The following is a 21626-nucleotide window of genomic DNA, read 5'->3' on the forward strand; positions in this document are numbered from 1 at the left end:
AAATGTGGTTCAGGCCACTTCCTTCAGCAGCAGAGCTGACAAATCTCAGTTGGGTGTGGATATTCCTTCCATCCATGGACATCTTGCCCTACTGTGGAAATGGAATACGCTCCATCTAATTTTTATCAGCCCTGGCTGACACCCAACAAGACAAGGAGCCCTGGAGGCACCTTCCAGAAAATACAAATATTTTGCATAGTCCCCCAAAATTTTAAAAGCAATCCCAGCAGTCATTTCTTGGCCCTTTTTATCTGCCTGTTTTAATAGTTTCTGTAGAAAGGCTTTCTGACTCATCCAGCAAATAAAGTGCTGAAGTTTTTCCCCTACGAGCAAGGATAAGGATGAATGGAAATTCAAAGTGGCCAGATTGTCTCATGCACTAGAGGTGGCTTCATCTCCCAACATGCCCAGGCAGGGAGCAGTGGCCCCTGAAGTGCTGCAGTACCTCGTTTGAACCATGAGAGTAAATGTTAATTAAGACTCATCCAAAAGGAAAACTGGTAATAATAAGAAATGCTAACATACATTTAAATATTTTTTTTTTTTTTATGCTTTCAACCTTGTCTGTGGTTAATGAACAAGAAAATCTGGTCTAAGGGCAAGTTAAAACAGGGAGTTAATTTGTCTGGGTGACATCTTGGTTAGAACTGAAATTCCTTGAACTGATATTACACTGCCATGTTTGTCACTCATAATGACACGTTCCCATGTAACAGTGTGATGAGAAGGCAGAACAACACTGTTAGCAAAGAGAGATTTACACAACATTAGCATATGATTGTTTTGTCTTCCCTCCATGTGGTTGTACCTGAGCTTAAGTGGTGCCATTTTTTTCCCCGTGTCAGGATAAATTAAGATTTGCTGGCTCTGATTTCTCCAGCAAAAATATCCTGGCATCAAAATGCCCAAACCCTCCGAGGTTCCCTCCAAGTCTGCACGTGGACGCCCCCAGATTCTGGTCTAGGGGCTGCTGTCTCACAGAACTGGTGCTCGCACTCCCTCCTGCATCACAACAGGTCAGGCAGAGCACTGGCAATGAATTAGCACTCTGGAATTTGTCAGAGCCGGGCACAGAGCAGTGAATTAACCCCTCCTTGAGCTGGGATCTGGGAGAACAGAACTGCAGCCCCCCTGCCCAGCAGGCACGGGTCAAAAGGAGAGCTGAGGTCAGGAGTTTCTGACACTGAGAGGATCTTAAACCACATCTGACACTGAGGCAGAGCTCCTGAGGGCACAGAGGTGGGAGGGAGGGGAAGAGCTGCACCAGGATTTACCCCAGCTCTCCCTCCTCAACACCCACCAGCAGCAGGTTTATGTTCAGTATTCACCATGTCACACCCTCCCACGGATTGTCACGTCTGGGGCACCTCCTTTCTCCCAAAGAACTCCCCAAGCTCATTTTTCACCACATATTGTGGTGAAAGCCTTGCAGGAGCTGCTGTGTCCTCCTCCCTCCCTTCCCATCTGACACCACAACCCATCAGGAGGGCGACAAACTCCAAATGAAAACCTGATTTCCCTCCTAAGGGGTTACAGTGACAAACGTGGCAGCGAATGCCAACAGGCAAACAAAGGGACAGGAGCTGGAATTTACCTGGCATGTTTAAGTGAATAATCATTTCAGTGAGGCTGAGATATAAATATAAATATATATGTGTCTGTTTGTTGCATTGTGCCTCCCGTGATCTTCATTTCTATCTGGTATAATTAACAATAAATCATTCTGGGGGCTTACAGCACCTGTTATTACATAAATAAAACACCAGCAAAGGAGCTTGTCAAGGCTGATTTATGTGAAGGGCTGCTCTGAAGTTTATTGGATTTCCATAATAAGAAATCATATACCCCTATCAGTTTCTTTTACATTCATCTTCTGGGTTGCACATGGTAATTTCTAAACAAAAACACAACTTAGTGCAGGTAAGAGTCTCAGATATTATTTATCAGATAAATCTGATCTGTTTTAAATAGATGGTGAAAGATAAAAAAGAGGTACCATTTTGTCAGGACATCAAATTTAACTGTTTTAAGTCAGTCAAAAAAGCAGGTGCTCAGAAATAAGTCCAAGTTTCTTAAAATATCCCTGACAGAACTGTTATTTATTAGGGAACTCTTTGCTAGAAAAATTCCGAGGGGACAAGGAAAGTATTTTCTAAAATAGATGTGCAACACAAAGAGAAAAGAATCAGAAGAACACAACCAAAATATTTTGGGACTAATCTAATTTCAGAAGCAAGAACTCTACAAGTGCAACTCCAGACTCCTCGGGCTGCTGAGTGATTAAAGGGGGTAATTAAAGTAGATGGCAAAGCAGCAAAGTTAAATGAATTTTCTGCACTAGTCTTTTCTTACAGATAAGGGGGAAAAAATTCCAATTCCAAAACCTCTTTGATGATTTTTGACCTTAACAGGAATTTGAGCCTCTGAGAAGGATGTAAAGGAACAACTGAGCATCTCTGGAGAGGTGAGGCAGCAGGATCAGGTGGCATCCATCCCAAGGAAAGGCAGGAAATAAAATGGAACCCAGGTGAGAATCTGAAGAGGATGTGCAGTAGAGACTGAACTGCAGCACTCACCAAACAGCACAAAAATCTGCACCTCACAAAACCTTCAGGAGAGGAACCAAAGGACTGGGATTCCTACACTCAGTTCTGTGAAGCACTGAGAAACAAGACTTGACTTTGCAGAAGTCAAAAGTGAGAACAACAAGGAAGGATTTAATTTGGGAGCAGAATTTGATCTTGGATTTTCAGCTTGTTACACATTCAAGTGTGTGTATTTGAACAAGAACGAAAGTTCTGGCACTGTTTACTCAGGAAGTATTACAGGGGAACATTTTAGATCTTAATACTGTTTTACTCCTGCCTGTTGCAGGACGAAAATTGATTCACCTCCTGAAACACAAGAAATCAAACAGAAGTGGAAATAAAATTAAAAACCCCAAAGCAAGTGGGTTTGATAAGGGAGGGAACATCTCCCCTGTTAAAAATGCAGGCATTTGAACCTCAGTGAACATCCCAGACTGGCTGGACTGAATGGAAGGACCAATTGCCAGGTCAGGGGCCAGCTGAGAAAAGTCACAATTCCAGCTGGTGGACCTGACCTGAGCAGTTTTTTCCACACAGAACATTCCCTGGGATGCCCTGAAAGGCACCACCCAAAAGCTCATCCCTGAAGTTCCGCAGCTCAGAAAACGGGCCGGTGTTTGAAAGGAAGCCACGACATCCCAAGCTACAATCAGCCTCATGTCGTGATCCCTAAAGCTGTTTTATCCACTGCTTTATGCACTGCAGGCTCTGAGTAGCCAGAAATAAACGGGAGGGCTGTTCTTCCCTGCAGGAGTTGTACTCACTGTGTTGAGGGCGTTCAGGGTAGTGTCGTCACGGGAGGCAGCCACGCAGCCGTCCTCTGTGGATCCTCCATCACACATTCCTGCAAAGGCTGCCATGCTCCTGCAGAGTTGGAGGGCAAAAGAGTTTACATTCCCCAGCTGCTCTTTGGTGCACACATCATGCAAGGCACAAACAGTGTATTTACAGCTTAACTCATAAATTTCGGGGCCTCGTGATGCCGTGGGAAGGAGGAAAACGAGGCACCCAACACTGGTGGTTATGGAAAGCTGAGTCACCTCAGCATATGCGATAATTATTTCAAAATTAAACCCCAATCTAATTGGGTTTCATCAATTAAAAATCTGCACTGCAGTAGAAGCAGAGCCTGATCAGCATGAAGGAAGACACAACCTCCAGACATGAGAACGGAGTCTCGGCAGAGACAGCAAACTTCTTGCTGTCATCTTCGTTTTATGATGTCAAAAACCTGACTTGAATTGCAGATTCCCCAATCTCTGAACTCCTGCAAGCTACAGATAATTTACCAAGACTCTGAATTACTGTGAATCTGCCAGGCAAACCAGAGATGTGCATGGAACTCAAATGCAAACCAGAGCTCCAAACACCCAGCCTCTGAAGGAATCCTGTGCCGTCACAGCTCGTCCACTCGGAGCAGTTCCTTCCCTGCTTCCACAATGCACATCCCATACTGCACCACACACTGCTGGCTTTGCACTTTAAAGCCAAAAGCCACAGCTGATGCAAAGATGCCTTGTTGGCCCAACAGCCAATCTGAGCATTCTCGTCTCAAACTAAACATTTCAGCAGCCACGTTATCCCGAAAGAGAATAAAGGAGGGATCGGATCCCACAGCACCCCACATTCCCCCTCCAGCAGCACACAGGCACTGCAGGGTCGCGGCTGGAATTACCTGGCAGCCCTCAGGTACATCAGCAAGTCACAGTCGTTGACTCCTGGCATCCACACCAGCTCTTCATGCTGTGTCACCGTGTCACCATCGGGGGAAGGGAAGGGCTGCAGGTCGGGGAGCTTGGCCTGGGTAAAAATGGAATTCATACAGACACTGCAGTTCTGCCTAATGTTAGGAGGATGCACAAGCTTGTAAATTCTCTGCAATATGGTGATCTCATAGATGGAAGATACTCAGACAACAGGTGGTGAAGCTATCTGATCCAAGTTTTCAAAGTTTATGAGGAAACTGGGTCATCAAGCCCCAACCTAATCCCTTTATTCAGCATTTCTTCCCACCACACAGACCAAGCATGTCTGCAGAAATATTAGGGCTTGAAAGGAAACCATTTTGTACTGCAAACACAGCCCTCTGTTGTACAGAAGTCAAATACTGATGGACAATTTACCCTCAGAGACAGAGATTGCATTTGTCACAAAGATGCTGTGACAACTCTGCTTGCCAGGCTATAACATACTAATAAGAAAGAAGGCAAGAATGTAGCTACCATATGTGTCCCACTTTAAATCAGTAAAAAACCCTACACACGTGATACTAAATTTAAAATCAAATCCTCAGTAAATCATTAAAACTCGAAAGAGAAACAAAGACATTTCCTGAAAGCGAGATAGCTCAGCAAAATGAACCCTGCCACTAAATAAGTATTACACTCTATCCAGAGACCCAATTAGCATCTTTAGTCATCTACTGCTATGAGATGAGATAGCTGAGAGCCTCTTCAGAAACAGCTTTTAAGCCCTATAATTACCTCCTATACTTACAACGCTAAACGTATTTGAGAGGCAACATTTATACATAACCAGTAATTACAAGTCACAGGTTCAGATGTCTTTCATGTTCTGCTCTTTAATCTGTACTTTATTTTACTCCTTGCCTGGGAAAATGGATATGTCATTGAACTTCTCCTGTGGAAGAGGATAAGCCAGCATTATCCCCAGCTGAGGGTGGTGTGGGAGCGAGGCAGCCAGGGTGCTCTGCTCAAACCCACCTTCAGCCTCCTGCACCCCTCGGAATGTCACTCCCAAAAGCAACTTCCCCTTGAGCACAGAATCACTGAGGTTGGCAAAGACCTCTAAGATCGTGGAGTCCAGTCTGGGACCCATCACCACCTTGTCAACCAGCCCAGAGCACCGAGTGCCACGTCCAGTCCTTCCCTAAACACTTCCAGAGGGAGGGGGACACTCCACCACCTGGGCATTAATTAGCCAACAGCTGTCACAGGAGAACATTCAGTAGAGACCCACTGTCCTCCTGTGCAGGTGAATTTTGAGAACTGCAGCTCCACAGAACATTTATCTTCCCCTGTGTCCTTGTCTGCCACGACGACACAGGGAACTCTGGGGTATCTGTGCACTAAGTAAAAAACCAACAAACAACAGCCTCCAGCAGCTGTAACACACACAACCTGAGGAAAATGAAGGCAAAAGATTCATAAAAAACTGCCCACTGGGGACCTCAGGGTTGTTTCTGGACTCTGCTGCACGTGCTCACTGAGGTGGGTGGAGGAAAGTGGATCCACATCCATCCCCAGGGCTAAAGCCCAGGGTGCACAGGAGACCCTTGGACACCTCCCACAGACCACACAGCAGAGCAGCAAATATCATCTTCAGCCCCAATTCCCACCAGCCCTAACCATCAGCCATTCCTGGACCTTAAGATCACACCTCACACCAATTAACAGGCTGAGAACGATCCTCTCCGTGGGGACATTTGCTCATGGATGCTCAGCAATGCAAGTTTAAAACACTAACCAAGCAAGAATTAACAGTATTCTAAATCAGTGGACCTTCTCCCTACTCCTTTTTTTTTTTTTTTTTTTTCCCCCATCCATAAATGCATCTGGTAATTGCACCTTCCAGCACAGGTGACTAATGCCTGCCAAAATATTAGCTGACAATTTGAGATGAAAGTTGTTGCGAAGGTACCATTTACAGTGCTCTTATTGTAACCACTGGGGAGAACACCACAGGTTGAATTGCCAAGGACGTTTTTCCCTCTGAAGCAAAACATCCTTAAGAATGTGGGTTCCAGAAATATTTACTTTCACTTGTTATTAAACAACGTTTTTAAAAGGGTCTGAATGAATATTCATCACCTGGATGTGAAAATGCAGTACCTGGACAGTGCAGAGGCAATTCCACAGGTAAAGGAGAGGACTCAGCTCCCAATGACAGATCTGGCTCCATGAACCACACTAAGTTGTATGTTAATGCTCTTTAAGAGCAGATTATTTTCATTGTTTATGGAGGATTTCCCTCAAATTAGCACTAAAATATCAGGCACAACTACAGTCTTAACCTTATTCTGCTTCCCAGTGTTGGAACACACTCAGCTTTCTTAATTCCTGTTTTAACAATCCAAACTACTACTTAAGGCACTTCTTAATTTCCAGTAGATACTCAAATTGCTTCAGTCTTATTCAAGAATTAACCCCACAGCACTTCTGCTAGTAAAAATCATCAATATATCCATATCTGACAGAAAAACCTGGGCCTGGGAATTCTAAAGAACTCACTAAAGTGAATCATCTAAAGATGATTCTGAAAAACTCGCTGCATTTGATCACATGTGATTTTAAACAAGCATCATCTGAACAGATCAAGAGGCAAAAGCATGTCCAGATGTTGGGATACAAACAAAATCCCTTACCTGATGGCTGGGTCCAACTCTGATTTCACCTTGGGTACTGTTTAGCCTCCTAAGATACAAAGAAAGAACAGCAATCAGAAAGAACTGCCCCAAAGCATTAAATCCCATTTGATGGCAGAAAGGTCACTGGAGGGTTTTATGCATGTCTCAATGAACACTCTCCCCTCAACATTTCAAAAATGTGTTTCAATAGGGGTATGAAGTTGAGCTTCCCCTTGCTGACCATCCTGAGCTGTTAAATCAGCAGTGCCCAAGCGTGGACCTGAACAGGCCTTACCCAGGGCACCAGAGAACCTGTCAGACAGGAACAAACACTGCCTTTGGAACACTCCATCCTATGCCGTGATATTTTGGCAATGTTACCCTCCCTAGGAAGCAAATCCACTCCAAAATCCATGCCAAGAGCCTCCTGAAAACGACGAGAACATGTCAAAATGTTTTCCCCCTCAATGCATATTTTTGCGAGACACGATCTGACACTGTTCTCTTGTTTGCAGGTTATGCAAAGCAATGACTGAACCAGGAAATCAATTTTATATTTACAAAGTTACACATTAAATACCAGGGTATGTTTGGGGGTTTTTTTCCAGCTACAAGGTGTCAGAATTTTTTTTCCCTGTGAGGAAGGAGGGGGGAACCTGACAGGAGAAAATGCTGATGGCTCTCCCTTTATTCCCAGGATTCATTTGGAAGCCGTGCACATCTCTGCTAGTCAGAGCAAGTCAAACCTAAAACATGCCTGTGCCAGCTCCAATTCTGCACCCCAGCCAAGGGCTGCTGTACCTACACAGAAAATTGGGCTGCTTTCAGTTCAAACAGGAAAAACCCCAGCGCTCCAAATATCCCCCCCCAACCCCACCTCCCAATTTCTTCAGCTGCACAACAGTGAATTTGATAAATAAAGCATTTAATAATCAGGGCTGGAGGATCCTGGAAGCAACTGCAAACTTTAAAGCAAAGTTTTGGATGGAACTTCTGCTCCCATCTATTCCCATGGAAACTCAGTGGGGTTATCCAACCATTTCCCACGTGAAATGTGGAGAGAAATAGTTCTGTGTGTCTTTCCATCAGCATGTTCTGACAATGTTCACACCCTCCCCTGCCCCAAAGGTGAGGACAGGGCTGAGTGAAGCTGCTGTGCAGGCTGCTCTACATCCCACTGGCATTTTAAAAGGGCACAAAGCTGATGATGGCTCTGCAAGGGCACACAAGCTGTTCCATGATCTTTTACCGCTTCCACGTCCCCAGGAATGGGTTTCAGATGGAAAAGAAAATTCTCCTTACGGAAAACTAAAATGCACTGTAGGTTTTAAGCTAAATTATATTGGTGAGAGCAATTACAATGAGAATGGAATGGCATCCTGTGTTTATTTGACGGGAAAGGGGGGAAAAAAAAAAAAAAGGAGCCAACACTGTATATGAAATGTGACACAAAAGAAACTGCTGTAACAAAGCAGTATCCATAGCAACAACAACTTAATATTTCAGTCCTCTTCAGCTGCAGTGGATTAAATATAATGACAAGATGTTCCCTTTGAAAAGTAACCTGTTGCCATGGCAACGTTGTGTTCTGCAAAGTAAACAGGGGCTGGTCAGAGAGGAGATGGAAGCCTGTGCTGGAATATCAAAAAGGCAGGAGCTGCTGTGGCAGAGCAGGGCAAAAGCAGCAGGCTCTGATCCGGGAGAGGCTTGTTCCAAACAGCTCCCAGAGAAGAGAGAGGATGTTCAGTTCAATAAAGCTTTGTCCTTCCCATTCTGAAGCAACAGGGGAGGTTGGAGGTTCAAGGCCAGAGGCAGCACCACTGAGAGAAAACAGTTCAGAGGTGAGGATGGGAAGGGACTGGAGGCAGCACAGGCTGGTACAGAGCTTTCATTTTACCAGTTTTAGGAAGAAGGGAAGAGGAAGAAAGGTTGGCACAACAGTTCCTGCGCCATTTCCAATCCAGAAACGAGCTTAACCCTCTCTGTTTATCCTCTGCCTTCTTGTCCACACCAGACTCACCCCATTTAAACCCAGGGTGGCACAACTGGCAGCCTTGCCCATGGCAGGACAGCTTTGGGGATAACTTGGGTTCAGGACGTGCAGCACCAACCACTGTCACAGCATGGCCAGAGCCAGGCAGGATTCAAGGCTGGGAATTCACAGCAAAACTCTCCGAGTTTGGAGGCAACGGCCAAAGGCACTTGGAGATTTCTGTCCAGACTGCTCTGCACGGCTCTGCCCTGCCCTTGATGTGAATCCCAGCCAGTCCTGACCCAGCAGGACGAGTGAAGCCCTTCACCAGGTTCTGAGAGGAACCACACACACAGAACACACGAGGGGGACGTCCCCTTCAGGGTCAGGGAGCGCCTGTTCGAGGTGGAGCCTCTGGAATGGTGGCACTGCTGCTTTCATGTTCCCCTTTTTAATGCCAGGGTTCAGCAGGGCACATGCTATGCAGTAATTGCGCTTTTTTTAAGTGACCTGCATGCCTGAGATGGGGCTGAGGGAGGTGGCACTGCTGCAGCATCACACTGAACCCCCTCTCTGTTCTTCACTTCATTATACCCAGCAACCCACACGGTTTGATTTCCCTCTGCTGTGGCCACCAGGAACTCAGTGCTCTCCACCACTGGGCTCTCAAACATCTGCCACCAGCCAGCAACAGCTCAAACCCCAAGAAAAGAACTCAGTGCCACCATTAAGTTTAAAAAAAAAACCACAAAAACAAAACAAACCAACCAACCCACAACAAAACACCAAAACAAAACCCCACAACCCAAACGGCTCACACAGGACACAATTCTGTGCTTACCCACTGAACCACTCTGGGCATAATCACTCCTGATTCTGTGTAATGAGGTGATCCCTAATTAAATTAGAGGGATGCCTCGACAGAAGAAGGTTTCTGAACTGGCCAAATGGCTCAGCCACAAACCTCCTCTCCAAACAGTGTTTCTGGTTCTCTTTGGAGCTCTCCAGAAATCGAGCTTGGAAAATCAGCTGGCTAAAAACCTCGGCCTGGTGCAGCAACACGTGCAGGCCACCAACAGCAACTTCACAGTCCAAAAGAAGTTTCAGCAATTAAACTGGGAGCTTTTATCAGCCTAGAGCAGCTCTCCCCACCCTGGGATCCAGCTGTAGGAGGGTCAGGGCTCTTGGAATCGAGCCCAGGACCACCAGGAACAGCACTGAGCCATCCCCAAGGGAGGACAGGTTGTTAGCTGAGGAAGTGAGCAAAACCAGCTGGCAGAGGTCATTAAATTCACATTGAAAGATTAAAAGAGAAAAAGACACAGCTCAAAGCCAGAATGTGCAGGGGGGTGGGGTTGTTTGCTTGTTTTTAATAAGCAATAACAAGCTCTAGCACTGAACAATGACTCTGATGAGACCTGGGGTTGTTTACAAAGCCTGGTTATGAAACTCAGTGGCTTTACTAAATAAAACCATGTTAGGTATGTGCATGATAGACACAATAGAGTATTTATTGCAATCATCCACTTCACACAGATGTAACCAAACAGTCACTGTTCCTGGCCAGATAATCAGCTACATCAATTGAGAGGGTGAGGCAATTCCTAGGTATTGGTGATTTCTGTAAAATTAATGCAACTCTCGAGTAGTTGGGAAAAGGAAAGTCTCAAGAAAAGGTTTGGGGTGTTTTTTTAATCCTTTAATTCATATAAGCCAATACCCAAGATGAAGAAACCCTGCTCTTCAGAGGCAGTTCTAAAAACATCTGGCAAGGATCATTTTGTTCCATCTCCAGAGGGACAAACACGGGAGAGAACAGAATTACTCCTCTCCAACTTCAGCTGATTAAAAAACAGTTTATCAGGAGCTGAAAGTGACTGGCAATGCAGGGAGGAGCATCTGCTTATGGGCACTGCTGGGAGACAGGAGACTGAGCCCAATGGATCCCCAATTTTGACCCAAGATTCTCTTATGCACATCAGGTTCATCCACTACAAAAGGGACAGGCAGGCTCAGGTCACTCAACCTTTAACCAAAACAACCCCACAACTACCACAAATAGCTGAGTTAAATACCTAAGAATAACAAGCTCCCTGATTTTCACCTGTCCAGCTTGCACTTGGCCCTTAAACCTTTTTTTCAAGCAAGACTTTAAAATCCATTTTATAGCAATAGCGCCTTAACCCTCAAAAAATATCCTCGCTAATGGTCAGCCTCTTGTACATTGAAATTTCATTTAAAACCTGTTGAAACGGGGGGCTTACAATTAAAAATCAAAACGCAGGAGCAATTTCACGTTCTGAAATAGCCAACCTGTATTTCAGGCACATTAACTCCGAAGGGAAGGTTTTCAGTGATTGCTCAATGTCACGCAGGAGTGAATAAACAATGCTGAGAGCAGGCTCAGACCTGCTGGCTGAGCCACTGCAGAGCCACGAGCTGCAGGAAGCTGAGGGCTGTCCTGCCCCGTGCTGCTGTTTGCAGAAGGAAGTCGTTGCACAAGTTTGAGTCAGGCAGGAAAAGCTCTTTTCAAGATAACGTTATTTTTTCGTGTTTAAAGAGGAGGGGAAAAAAAAAAAAAAGCCTACAGAGAGTCCTTAGCACTGTGCCCCACTGCAGGGGTAGGATGGAAGTGACAATGATTCAGCCAAGACAAGTTACTGCAGAGGAAACAAGTGTTCTCTCCACTTAGGAATTACCTGGGTGGGTGACATTTTGCTGGCAGAGTTGATGGATCACCTCTCTAAAGACTTATTTTCCACTATCTGTTTACCTTTCAATAAGGAACACATCAGTATTTTGATCATAAGTTCAAAAAAAAAAAATTCATATAGCGGGAACTTGCACGGTTGTGATGCAGAGCTGCACAGTGCAAAGCTTTTTATCTGGTTATACGTGATTTTAATAGAACCAGAACTTATTCAAAAGCAACGTTTACACTGATAAGTAAATGTGTAAATGAATTCAACATGGAGTGATGTTGCTTTAAGTCTGTATCCTGCACAGTTTCTAAAATTGCCAGGCAGTACCTTTGCACTTCCCAGAGCAAATATTCACCATTAAAACAGAATAAATACCACAGTGGCACCATTTCTGTGCAGGACAGTGGAATGGGGCAGCAACCTTAGCAAGTAATTTTTCCTTAAAGCTTCCTCAGGTGCCATGCAATGATCCCCCCATTTGGGCTCCTGCTTGAACCACACAAATCTCCAGCTCCCCTGAACAGCAGATACAGGGAGAAAGAACAAGGTGAAAAGCATGAAGAATGTCAGGAATAAAGGAAGCTTGAAGATATCCCTGGTTCTGCCATGCACCTGGAAATGCAAAGCTCTAAAATTAAAACAAATTGCAGCCTGAAGAATTGGAAGGCAGGGGGGGGAAGAGGTGATCTTATTGATTTATGTCTTGAAAAAAGCTAAAATGAAGGCAGAACCAAGGGAAGAAACCATCAAATACTGGGCCATTCCTTCTTCACCCAAAGGACAATACACAAGCACTTCCCATAATATATTTGTGACTTCAAACAGCTCTCTGGAATGGCACTGTAAGTCACCAGGAGCCTCTGAACTGGGGAGGATCCTCTGGCCATCCATCCAGCCTCAAATTCACCACCAGGAGCACACCCCAGGCTGGCCAGGGAGGAAGGGGCTTTTCAGGGAACTCAAGATCTTGCCAGTACCAAGAGCCCTCACATCAGACAGCCTTAGCTCTCCTAATACCAAGGGTTTTCTTGGTTTGGTTTCTCTGGGGGAGGGTTGTGGGTTTTAGGGGTTTTCTTTAAGGTGGGGGGAGAGGGAGGTTGGTTTTCTATCTGTGCTGCTGCCTTTTTTTTGTTTTTTTTAAACAGGTCCTGTCCTCCTACACACAAACCTAAAGAGCTGCTTTGGTTTTAAAAACTCCAAGCCCACAGGTGGTAAAATGCAGGTGACAGACACTTGAGCTGAAACACGTGGAAAGGAAGAACTGAGATCTCAAAAGCACTGAAGGTCTGCTGGGAGAGGAGCATTGCCCCAGGGAATACAAATATCCAGACATTTGCTAGAGGCAGGAGCCATCTGATCCCACACCAAGGCACAGGGATGCAGAGAAACCCTGCAAAGCCAATACATCCACCACCACATCCACCAGTTCTTGGGCAAGTGATTAGTGAAGACACATTGGGCATGTTATTTCAACTGTATTTGTTTTGCCAAATGCAACAGTCCCGTTTAACAATCAGATTTTGTGGCTGTTATAACCTAGAGGTATTTTTTTCCACCTGTGCTATTGTAAATCAATCTCAAAGGGTTTTTTTAAAATAAGCACGACCAAACCATCATTTTAAGCTCAGAACTGGCATTATTCTCAAACCTTTCCTAAATGCAGCAGGCACAAATTGTCACTGAAAAACAGCAAAAAGCAGATTGCTTCATACCCTTCCCATACCTCTTCTGCTTTTTAAGTCAATATTTAAAACAAATGTTCAGGACACAAGGTGCCATATCCCTGTATCCCTGCAGAGCTCTGTCGTGTTCCTGCCCCTATTCCAGTAGTTCCTTTATTAGGAATAAGAATGTTTCCAAAGCTTAGGCCTTTGGAGACACCTCTTTAAACTATGAAATGATCCAGCCAGGCTGAGTTCAAAGGAATTGGGCTCTGTCATCATTAGCAGGGTTTTGCCTCAGCCAATGGCAAAAGTGACCAGTGATCCATATTAATTAGGAGTTCTTGATTTTTTTATGCTCTACAGGTAGAAAAGGAAATGGAAAAGGGAATGAAACTTGGGATAGAATACAGATATGGACATGGCATTAACTTGGGCAAAATTCTGCTGGCTTATTCATTATTCATTCCTCAGGTTCTGACAAGAATCATAGAATGGTTCTGCTTGGAAGGGACCCTAAAGCTCATCCAGTCCCACTCCCTGCCATGGGCAGGGACACCTTCCACCAGCCCAGGCTGCTCCAAGCCCTGTCCAGCCTGGCCTTGGACACTTCCAGGGATGGGGCAGCCACAGCTTCTCTGGACAACCTGTGCCAGGACCTCCCCACCCTCCCAGGGAGGGATTTCCTCCTAATATCTATTCTAAATCTCTGCTCTGTTAGTTTAAAATTGTTCCCCCTTGTCCTGACACTCTCTGCCCACATGAAAAGTCTCTCCCCCCAGCAACACACACCATGCAGGCGACTGACAACGTGTGCAAGGCTAAAGGCCAACCAGCCTTCTGCTCTCCAGCTCCAGAGACGTCACCGAGAGCAGCACAAACACTCCTGTCACCTTTAAATCCACACACTCCAGTGGCTGCCAAAGGAGCTGCCCTGGTGGAGGGATTTCCCCCCAGCAGCAGCCCCTGTGGTGTGAGGTCAGCTCTGCAGGGCGAGGGGCTGGCAGAGGATCACGACAGGACAGCCCTGTTTTGCACAAGTTCAGAGGCTCCTGAGCGAGGACAGGCTGCAGAATCGTGTTTACTCCCCCCAACACACACCCAAGTCCTCTCAAACCCATCTATATTTAGCAGTGACACTGATGGCTGCCCCACGAGGACCTCAGAGCCAGCTACAACCCGAGCCCAAGTCTTGCCTTTTATTCAGATCAGCCTCAAAAGGTGTTTTGCCAGCCTGATAAACCACCGTGGGTGCTGCTGGCACAGCTCTGCTCCCTGACACAGCACAAGCTCTCGGTGCTCAAGGCAACGCTGCTGCAATTTAGATGCACCAAGTGTCACCTGCGTGGGGCTGACAGGCAAAAGGGACCCAGGCTGGGCTCTCCTCCTGAATACCTGAGCAAGTGTCAGAGGGATCACTGCCCCTCCATCACCAGGAGAACCACCCATCCCAGGAGCAACCAATGGCTGCTGATCCACGACCCTCCTCTAACATCACCCAAACAGGCCCCAACATTCCCTAATCCCCGCTCCGGCAGCGCTGCAGCTGCAGGGAGAGCCTCTGCAGCTCCCTCCAGACCCGGCATGCAGACAGCACCACGGAAATCCAAACTGCACCACGGGGAGAGGATGGGGGGGAGGGGGGGAAAAATGAACCACCAAAAACCAAACCCCCACAGCTGCAGCATTTTCAGTCCGTGCCCCCCTCGGACCCCCTGGCAGTGCCCTGACATGCACCATGCGAAGCAGCTGCACAGCAAACACCGCTGAGATTTACCACGAGGCTCTGAGGAGCATGCAACAGCGATGGAATGATTTTCATAAACACCGCAGAAGTCACAAACAAACAGGCAAAAACCACCACTGCTTCGGGGAGGCCGGAGTGACGTAGCCTACCTGCAGGGGCTGAATGGATCATCCATGACTACTGACAGGCGCTTGCGGGTTCAGACGCGCTGCCGAACCCCCCCCCCCCACGGCTAAGAGCTAAAAAAACTCTGCCTTTCCCACTCTACCAACTCAAAATGGAGGCAACGTGCAGGCTGGGAGACCTCGGGAGAGCTTTCACTGAGCTTGTGCTGTGACCTAAGCCCGCACGCAGAACGCAGAAACTTCGCCCTCGGACTGCCGGCACTGAGCATGTGCTGTGACCCTCCCTCGCCGCGCTCGGGGCTCCTCGGATCGATCCCTCGCCGCGCTGTTTCCGTAAATAAAGCTGGCTCGAATAAAGCTGCGCACGCCGAGCTGCTGTGGCGGGGGAAGTGGGGCCTTGACTGGGGGATCCCACACGGCCAACGCCGGCCCAGGCGGCGGCGGCTCCTCCCGCGCTCCTGGAAGCCGCCTTTTTTTTTTTTTCCCCTTTTTTTTTTTTTTTTAGTTCGTCATCAGCTTTTCAAAATTACACCCCTATTAAAAGGCTCGGGCGCAAAGGGGAGAAGAAGCGTCACTGTTTTAACGTGCGGTTGTTACGCGTTCGGAAGCGGCAGCGGGCGATTCGCTCGTGTTGTGCCTGCGGGGTGTGAGGGCATTTAAGGGGTGTCAGTTGGTTTGCAAAGAGAAATGAACTTGTTTTACCTGCAACGTACGAGAAAATATGAGGAATATCAGTTCATTTACGAGCTAAATGGACTTATTTTACCTGCAATGTACGAGAAAATTTAAGGGATATCAGTTCATTTACGAGCACGTCTGAACACAGGTTCTACCTGCAATGTATGAGAAAATTTATGGGATGTCAGTTTGTTTATGAGCACAACATGTTCCACCTACAACATGTGAGAAAATAGGAGGAATATCAGTTCATTCATGAGCACTACATGTTCCACCTATAACATATGAGAAAATAGGAGGAATATCAATTCATTCATGAGCACGTGTGAACACAACACGCTCTACCTGCAATGTATGAGAAAATTCAGGAATATTAGGTCATTTTACGACCACAACGTGTTCTACCTGCAACTTATGGAAAATTTAAGGAACATCAGTTCATTTACGAGCTAAATGAACATACCTGCAATGTATGGGAGCATGTAAGGGATATCAGTTAATTTGTGAACACATGTTCTACCTGCAACATATGAGAAAATGTAAGGAATATCAGTTCATTTACAAGCTAAATCAACTTATTTTACCTGCAATGTGTGAGAGCATTTAAGGGATATCAGTTCATTTATTGTGAACACAAAACATTCTACCTGCAATGTATGGGAGCATTTAAGGGATATTGGGTCATTTATGCAGGTGAACACATTGAGAACCCAAAAGGAGCCGGGCTTGACTCGCTGTTGGCTCTTCCCGGCTCACCCTTCAACTTTGGCCTTCCTGTTTATATTCATGTGGTTTTCCAACTGGTTCTTAGGTGCCCATTTCCATGGAGGTAACATCCCTTCTCCTGGAGCACACAGTGGTTTAATTAGGATTCTTCCCTCTATTTGTAGGCATCTCTGAGATGCCTGAACCTACCACGAGGCTAAAGAGAAGGGTAAAAAGTTTCTTAAATTTTGAATTTTGAAAGACAAACACATTAAGCTGATCAGGCCACAAAACAATCCCTGGTTTTCTCTCTTCCAGAAAGGCAGTGTGAAATTTTTATTATAACACAGGTGGAAACACAACTTTCTCCTTGCTTATACCGTGTTGCCTCCCACCCCCTTCTCGAGAACCTTCACCAAGAGTTCGGCTCCTTCAGTGAATGTGCCACAATAATTTCAATATGGAATGTTCCAGCTCCTGTGGTCCTGCTGAAATTATCCAGTGCCATGTCCTAAGATGGGGACAGGAGGGGCCTGGCTCATGTTTGTAAAAAAAAAAAAAAAAAAAATCAAACACAACCAACCACGGTAAAAGTTGCTATTGGTTGGGTTGGTTTTCTTTTTTTTAAATACTAAGCTAAACCAGGTTATGGATTTAAAACTTCCAGAAACACAATAAAGTTTTATAAACTATTTAAAAAAAAAAAACCAAACAAACTCACCATAACTCTATCAACTCACTTCTGTTATAATATTACATTCAGAATGAGATCATCTGACCAAATTTTCCCAGACTATAGACCAGAAAAAGACTCCAAATATGCTGCCCAGTCTGTACCAGCTCACTGATTTAAGTAATTACTCTTAGAAGGCCAATTACAGCTGAAATATATTTCTGAATTTATTTTTTTTTTTTGCTGCTGTTGTTCCAGTTTGGGGTTTTGACCCCTCAAATTCAGGTGAAGCTTGAGAACAAGTTCTCAGCTTTTCTGCTCCCCTCGGTTCAGGGATAAACTGAGATATGGACACGTGGAAATAATGTAGTCCAAGTGACTCAGTAAATCTGTTATCAGCCAGATAGAACAACCCAAGGAAGTTACTCATCCATTTCTCCAAGTTTTGGGGAGGGTTTGTTTTTTTTTTTTGGTCTGTTTGTTTTAAAGGGATCGACTCCAAGGTACTTCAACACAACAATATCAACTGATACCAAGTGAGGGTAACCAGCACCTTCCAGAATTCCTTCTGAGAACCATCAGGCAAGTGACACAAAACAACTTGTTTATGGTTGTATTTAAAATTGTTATTTAAAAAAAAAAATAAGTAAATAATTGGACTTGCAACATGCTGTAGGAATTGCCTCATTTAAAACAAAGCCCAGCACAGACTGTCAGTGTTGTACTGAGTACAAGCACAACGAGAACTCACTGTAAGGTTCTGATCTGAGCCATAAGGATGGATACATTTAAAAACCCATAATGATCATTTCTCCAGCGCTGCCCTAGGCGCTGTTGTGGGCTTGCAATCAAAATATTCTGACTGCTAAAAATGAAGCAGACCAGACGGTGGCAAACCCCAGCTCTGCAGCTCTCCCCAAGCCTCTGCTCTCACTTGGCTTGTACAGATCAATGTATCAGTCAACTCTGAATGTTTTCTGAACAAGGGCAACATTTAAGAGGGAGCTTTGAAAATCCTACTGACACAGCTCCACAGCTTCCACTGTTCCCACCTGTTTCTAGACCTGAAACTTGTGCAATGCCCACTCTGCTTCCCAGTGAAAGGAGGGAAAAAAAATAAAGAAAATAAAGAAAAAGAGGCTCTTAATTCTGACTATAAACAGAGATTCCTGCCCAGAGAACGTAAGATGAAGAGCAAGAAAGAACAAGTTCCCCTTCAATGTCACTCTTGGGGACACTCCTCTCAGACACCCCAGGACTCATTTAACTCACAACATCACCCAACACCACGTGCGAGGATTAAAAATAAAGGCAAGGCAAATGTTGTGCAATAAGACCACAGACAAACACTTCCCAAAACATCTATTCCAAAAGTCACCCAAGCCTTGAATGTTTGGTTTTGGTTTTTTTGTTTGTTTCTCCAATCCATCCAGGATGTCAGAGCACAAAAGGCAGGCCTGGAAGCAGTAGAGGGATTCCATGCTGATGGAATTACTCAGTGTCAGAGCAGTCACTTCTCTGAAGAGACATGAAATTAATTATTTTCAGGCACTTGCCATAAAATGAATTTCCTTTCTCAGCTGGCAGGATGAGCTCAGTGGATGCATTCCACACTCTGGAGAGCCAGGAACACACTGCAGCTCTGCTTACTGGCTTGATTAACACCAGTCAAGGTGCTAACACTCAGTTCTCTGGCTCTGAGATTAGCTGAGGGTTTTATTCCACAATCAGACTTGGTTAAGTGATGTCAGAATTACTGAAATTGTGGGTAGGTCTTTTGTTGAACTCTGGGGGGGGGGGGGAAACCCCAACCAACCAACCAAACCAACCTGATAGTCCCTGCAAAGGGAAGTTATCCCAAAATGCAGTTTGACCCGTTCCAGACGAGAGGAACAACAGCAGGATCACAGCTGGGATTTCTCCAGCTAAACCTACAATCAGCAAGTTTTCAAACAGCCAAGAAAAGAAGGACAAAACAAACTTTTCCTGAGCTCTGTGTGCTCCAACAACAAAAAGGCCTCGTGTTCCACATCCACCAGTGCTGGGGAGGTTTTTGGGGTCTGCAAACACATGAAAACACAGCAAACAGATTCCCACCAGGCTGAGCTGGATCTGAGAGACCTGGGAACGTTCATGAGCATCTCCTGGTGAACACAAACCCACTCCACCAGAACTGCACCTTCGTACACACAGCCCAGGGCTCAGGATGGTTTTGGACCTTTCCTCTCCCACATTCCAACAAGGCACTGAGGGGGTCACACTCAGTCAGAACCTCATCTACAACTCGCTGTTAATTCAAGAGACCACCGGGAACATTTTCCACCCTCCTTACTACCTCAGAAAAGCAGGTCAACCTGAAGACAAAGCTGTTTGGTTTTTAATAGACAAAGCACCGATGGCTCATCCTGAAAGGTGTCTTACAATACTTTTCCTTCCAAAAGCAAAGTTGGGAATTCAAAGGCACATATAAACCAACAGCGAACACACAGGTCAAAAATAATCAAGCAACTTTGACTTAGCTCCTTTTACTGAACCTCCCCCGATCCAAGACAAGCTAGAATGAAAATAAAAAGAACTGAACTGGCTGCAACCAAATGAAGAAAAAGCTACTTTTCAGAGCTGGCCAGGCTGAGTAATTAACTGATCACTAAGTGCTAAGCTTTGTCATTTCATTGATCTTCTCAGCCTCAGTCATTTTCTAATAGCTGGAAGAATTAGCAGCTACTTCCACACAGAAAGGGGGTTTAAAACCACACTGACAGCTCACATAAACGGCGTCTCAGAAGAGAAATCATCCATTAAACACCAATACAAACGCACCACACATTTTATTTTAAAATATTCCCCTCCCAGAGCTCAGCACCACACACTACCAAGAGACCTCCTAGAGACCTACATTGAGGGTAAATTGACTGCTTTAAGGGGGTTTCACTCCTCCAGGCCCCCATCTGAGGCTTAAGGACAGTTTAAGACACCTCAGAAGAAGGTAGAGGCAGCCTCATAAACAGGCAATTACAGAATAATCATATGCCCACACAGGGAATTCCTCCCCAGCTGCAAGCAGGCAGTGGTTGGCTCTGCCCCGAAGCATCAAGATTAGTATCTGCACTAAGAACAGCAAATCTACCATGTAACAATTCAAATATTTATTGTTTATGTGCCTACCTCATCCCCACTTCAAACAATGCTTTTCTCAGTGGTATCTCTAGAAATCAAGGTCCACGGCTAATTATGTTCTGCACTGAAAGGAACAATGCACCTTTCACTGGGCACAGACCTTGTTCCACACATAATTCATCAGCAAAATCTGCCCCTACACAACAAACTCCTCCAGGCTGGTATTTGTAAGGTAGAAAATTCCGTAAGTGAAGAAGATAAAAGTCCTGGTTTGGACCCAAAACGTGACAAAAGGTACAGCTTGGCTTCCCAAACAGGGCTGATCAATATTGGCTGGACAAATCCCCCACAGATTGAAAGAACTGTGAAATAAAAGAGCTGGACACACCTTCAAATAGGCACTGATTCCCAGAGAGAAGTTCTTCCTGTACCTCTACTTTGTTCTAGGCCAGCAAAGCATCAAGTAGGAATTGCTGATATGGGACCCTGGGTGACTATTTACACAGGAAAGCACAAATTTCCACACCTAAAAACTTCCAGTTTGATTTCTTAAAGGTGTCTAAATTTCAACTTTGCTTACTAGAAGATGCAAATGTACTTAAAGAAGTATTTTCAGGGGTGCACATTCAGCCAACGAGACAGCAAAGAACTCCTGCTGAAGTCTGACACCTTTAAAAAAAAATGCACATTTCTAAGAAGCTGTTTTGAAGCAGCACGTTATTTACCCAGAGATGCACCTGGATGTCAGGAAAACTTGGTTTTCTACTCTTATTTTCTCCTACATAAACACACACTCCAGCAGAAAGATGGAGCTTCTCCCTTCAATCAGCATCACACTCGATTCTAACCTTTCTCCCCTTGAGGATTTTTCACAGAATCACAGAATTAAGGTTGCAAAAGACCTCAAAGATCATCAAGTCCAAACCTCTGACTGAACCCAGCTCAGGTCAGTGGAAAAGCTGCCTTTAAAAGCCACTTCACTTACCTTGTCTCTGGATTATAGCCCAGGATGTAGAAAAATGAATCCACTCTGGCTTTGAACTCTCTAGCAGCAAAAATGTCAGAGAAATGGGAGATGTTGCACTTCCCTCTGGAAGAAAGAGGGGAGATGGCATTAGAATTCTTAGCTTGAATAACAGCTCTTTTAATTAAGTGCCACTGCAATCTGTGTATGAGCCACAGGCATCCTCCTTCTCATAAATGTCCAAGAACACCATAAATACCAGCCTGTTGTAACAAATAACCATGTGGGTTCTTTCCCACGGTGGGAAGGGCAGGAAATGCAGTTACAG

General features: G+C 45.3%; 1 protein-coding gene across 7 annotated transcripts in view; it reads right to left on the minus strand.

Moving 5' to 3' along the window:
• The window catches only part of RERE (arginine-glutamic acid dipeptide repeats), a 155886-nt gene that overhangs the window by 69793 nt on the left and 64467 nt on the right, over nt 1-21626 (minus strand). For 6 of the 7 annotated variants that reach the window (XM_027882467.1, XM_027882466.1, XM_027882462.1 and 3 more), the window contains exons 6-9: nt 21320-21424; nt 6973-7021; nt 4264-4388; nt 3353-3452 (exon numbers count right to left, since the gene is read on the minus strand). In XM_027882467.1, the coding sequence (XP_027738268.1) occupies nt 3353-3452; nt 4264-4388; nt 6973-7021; nt 21320-21424 (379 nt within the window). Of the gene's footprint in view, nt 1-3352; nt 3453-4263; nt 4389-6972; nt 7022-15185; nt 15394-21319; nt 21425-21626 lie in introns of those variants that run through there. The other variant, XM_027882468.1, reaches the window with a different exon arrangement.

Source organism: Empidonax traillii, unplaced genomic scaffold, assembly GCF_003031625.1.
Source record: "Empidonax traillii isolate 1590-97213 ecotype Southwest subspecies unplaced genomic scaffold, ASM303162v1 scaffold106:size2091409, whole genome shotgun sequence".
Taxonomy (NCBI): domain Eukaryota; kingdom Metazoa; phylum Chordata; class Aves; order Passeriformes; family Tyrannidae; genus Empidonax; species Empidonax traillii.